The sequence below is a fragment of the Electrona antarctica genome (genome assembly GCF_951216825.1).
Source record: "Electrona antarctica genome assembly, chromosome: 13".
Taxonomy (NCBI): domain Eukaryota; kingdom Metazoa; phylum Chordata; class Actinopteri; order Myctophiformes; family Myctophidae; genus Electrona; species Electrona antarctica.
In genome coordinates this window covers 27254866-27258216 of record NC_136794.1, presented here as the reverse complement: position 1 = coordinate 27258216, position 3351 = coordinate 27254866, and the positions used below count along the sequence as shown (strand labels likewise).

Here is a 3351-nt window from a genome sequence, read left to right as displayed (position 1 = left end):
ATTCATACATAAAGATGGCATGATTATTGTTGCAATCTTAATCCAAATTGCAACAGGCTTTGCCTCGAACTTGTTACACAGTAAAACAAATCACCAGTGTTAATTTAACTGGGAGTGGGAACAAATGGAACCAAACGGACCAAGTCACTGTACAAATGGAACCAAAATAATTGGTCCATTTGGTCTTAGTTGCGCAATCTCAGAGTTAAATTAGCACCCAGCTGTGTACGTCAGCAGCATCGCTCCCTTTGTTAGTTGCAGACAGAGATCCCTCGAATCCCCCCTCATGCCAAAACGAATATCTTCCCTGTCAATTGTGTGAAGCGTATAGTGGTAGTGGCACATTCAACGCCGCAAGGTGAACCAGGCTTGTATATAGGCTAAACTAACCTATTTCTCTATATATTGCTTTCCCTCCCCCCTCTCTCTAATCTTGGAATTGTGACTAGGCTTTACCTTTTTTGTCCACTCTGACTCGGCTCTTTGCATTCCGTTGGGTTTGTGTGCGCTGACAAGCTTCCATCATTACTTCCCAAAGCAAAACGGACTTTTTAGCGCTTGCCTCTCGGACTCTCCAGAGGAAGAGGATCGTCGCCTCCGTAGTTGGCGTCGTCATGGTCCTGGCTCTAATCATCGCCATCCCCTTGCTGGTCCAAACGTCGAGGACCGACGCGCACTACGAGATGATGGGCACGTGCCGAATGATCTGCGATCCGTACAACCCCAAGCCGAGCGCCAAGGCTCTGGAGGTCATGCAGGACCTGAGCGCCGCCATCCCCTCCCCGGCGTTTGTTCAGGGAACTAAAGGCGAGCCGGGGCGGCCGGGGAAACCCGGGCCGAGAGGTCCTCCGGGCGAACCGGGTCCGCCCGGTCCGAGGGGGCCACCGGGAGACAGAGGGGACGCCGGGAGACCCGGTTACACCGGCGTAACGGCGGCGGGCACGGCGCAGACGGAGACCGGCGACGCCGCGGGGGAGCTTGGCGCCGCGGTAGCCGCGACCAAGATAGCGTTTTATGTGGGTCTCAAAAACCCCCACGAGGGATACGAGGTGCTGAGGTTCGACGACGTCGTCACGAACCTGGGGAACCACTACGACCCAACGACCGGCAAGTTCACCTGCCATGTGTCTGGGATTTATTACTTCACCTATCATGTGCTGATGCGTGGAGGCGACGGGACCAGCATGTGGGCAGATTTATGCAAAAATGGACAGGTAAATTATGTTTAATTGTGTAAAAAGAAAGAAAGAAAAGAAAACTGTAACTGTAAACTTCCCAGCTTCCCATTGCGTAAAATACAGTCGCTTCGAGCGCAATTACGCACCGCGAGCCTTCGCTTCTTCTGGACGGCATCCGAAGCGGTTTGATCTAATTTTAAATATTTTTGAGTTCAGTAGAATAATATGGAATACATATGCCTGCTGATCCATGGCACTCGCCTTTAAATTACGGTCAATATGTAAAGGGTTGGTAATGGTATTGGTATAACTTATTTCCAACTTCTCGAGATTTAGGGACAACAAAGGATTGTTCTCGCAAGTGCACAGAAGCCCGAAACGCACTATGTTATACATAAGACAATGGTTTTCAACCAGTGGTCCGGGGACGGGGACCACCAATGCATGGCTCTTGAGGGGGTTCCAGGTGGTCCCAAGCTAAATGGAGAGTTGGTATAACCAAATAGATCCTTATTCGATCTTTAACTCGAGCGTAAAATGAAGCCGCTCATTTTACGCTCTCAAAAGTAAAATTATTGTTAAAGATCTGCATTACATGCAATTTAAAAGAATTCTTCACAATTAGAGAATGTAGAAGAATTGTTGTTTTGCCTTATCTCTCCTAATGTTACTAGCACATGCATACAGTATGGAATTGTGGACAAAATCTTATCCAACGACAACAAATTATTCTTTAGTTTGGGGTCTGAGAGGCTCTGAAGCTCATCAAATTGGTGGTCAGTGGCTCAAATACTGAGAAAATAATGGACCCTGTTATGAAAAAGGTTGAAAATCACTGATCTATGATAAAGTTATTGAGCGCACAACATTCATTGGCTCTTCTTCCCTTCATCACTTGCAGGTGCGCGCCAGTGCGATAGCCCAGGACGCCGATCAGAACTATGACTATGCCAGCAACAGCGCCGTCCTTCACCTGGACTCCGGGGACGAGATTTATGTCAAACTGGACGGTGGCAAGGCGCACGGTGGCAACAACAACAAGTACAGCACCTTTTCCGGTTTCATTTTGTACCCGGACTAATAGGACCCCCATGAGAACCTCCTATAACCCAAACCCCCCCGTTCTCCCCAGAACTGGCCGGCGCAGAGATAGAGACTTAAAAAAAAGCGCTGTTCGTCATTCGACTATATCATTATTCAAGAACCAAGAGGTTTTATTCTCCACATATGCTCATACAAGTATGTGTGCAGTGAAATTTTGGTATACAGATCGATATGGGTTACTTTCGGTGCGTGTTTCAGTTTATCTTTCGTATAGAGTTGCACCAGGTGCCAACCCTACATTATGCCATATTGACCATGCACTCCTCCCATATACAGAGGACGGCACCGTGTGATGTGATGCAACGTTTTATTTGCTTTCAAGTGTGTCTCACCGAGAATATATTCCAAAATATATAGCCTACACTACAGTATAGGCCTAGCCTATATAGTTATGTATCTATATGCTACTTGTGTAGGGCAGGCTATATATATGTATAATAAAAAAGAAAATAAACGACGACCAACGAACGTACAGTATATGGCTATAGGAAATACGTATTGTCCCTCCAGAGTGTTATACGCAAGAGGATGTTTCTATATGTTTCTTCGTATCCCGGTATACAGTACGTTGATGAATCATTTCAATAAATGATGTTTTATAAGTCTGTGTGTATATATGTCTGTCGTCTAGGCCCCTGAACCCCTGAATTTCATTGCCATTTTTTACGACTCCTATAGCTGTCTATAAACCTGTCCTGATATCAAACTGATTTAAGGGCCAGACTTCTCCTAATTGACTATTAGATTCTATCAATACCTGCATGTGGAAAGTGTCTTATACTATACTACCAGTATACTCTCTCTCTCTCTCTCTCTCTCTCTGTGGTAGGCTATATACAATTTAATTTTGTAGACTTAGGTATTATACAAGATACAGGCTATTGTGTGCTATGAATCTCACAGTAGGCTATACGCGCGCCCAGGTGGATGTCTTTGCCATTCAGGCCTGCATGCATAACTTTAGTCTTGCCGGCGACATCTATTCACGGCCTATTAGTATTAAATAGCATTGGTCTGACTATAACTGCCTCGCCGTTTTATGAGAGCGTCGCATTAATTAAGTCCCATC

General features: G+C 45.9%; 1 protein-coding gene across 1 annotated transcript; it reads left to right on the top strand.

The window, feature by feature from the left end:
- The first annotated feature begins 611 nt into the window (after positions 1-611).
- On the top strand, positions 612-2395 carry c1ql2 (complement component 1, q subcomponent-like 2). Its single transcript, XM_079518016.1, has 2 exons — positions 612-1214; positions 2080-2395. Exons 1-2 carry the CDS (start codon positions 615-617, stop codon positions 2257-2259), a joined length of 780 nt encoding a protein of 259 aa, XP_079374142.1. The 5' UTR covers positions 612-614; the 3' UTR covers positions 2260-2395.
- The last annotated feature ends 956 nt before the right edge of the window (positions 2396-3351 follow it).

Coding starts and splice junctions, on each gene's coding strand:
- c1ql2 (XM_079518016.1), top strand. CDS start 615: ATGGTCCTGGCTCTAATCATCGCCATCCCCTTGCTGGTCCAAACGTCG. Junction 1,215..2,079: donor ATTTATGCAAAAATGGACAG/GTAAATTATGTT, acceptor CATCACTTGCAG/GTGCGCGCCAGTGCGATAGC.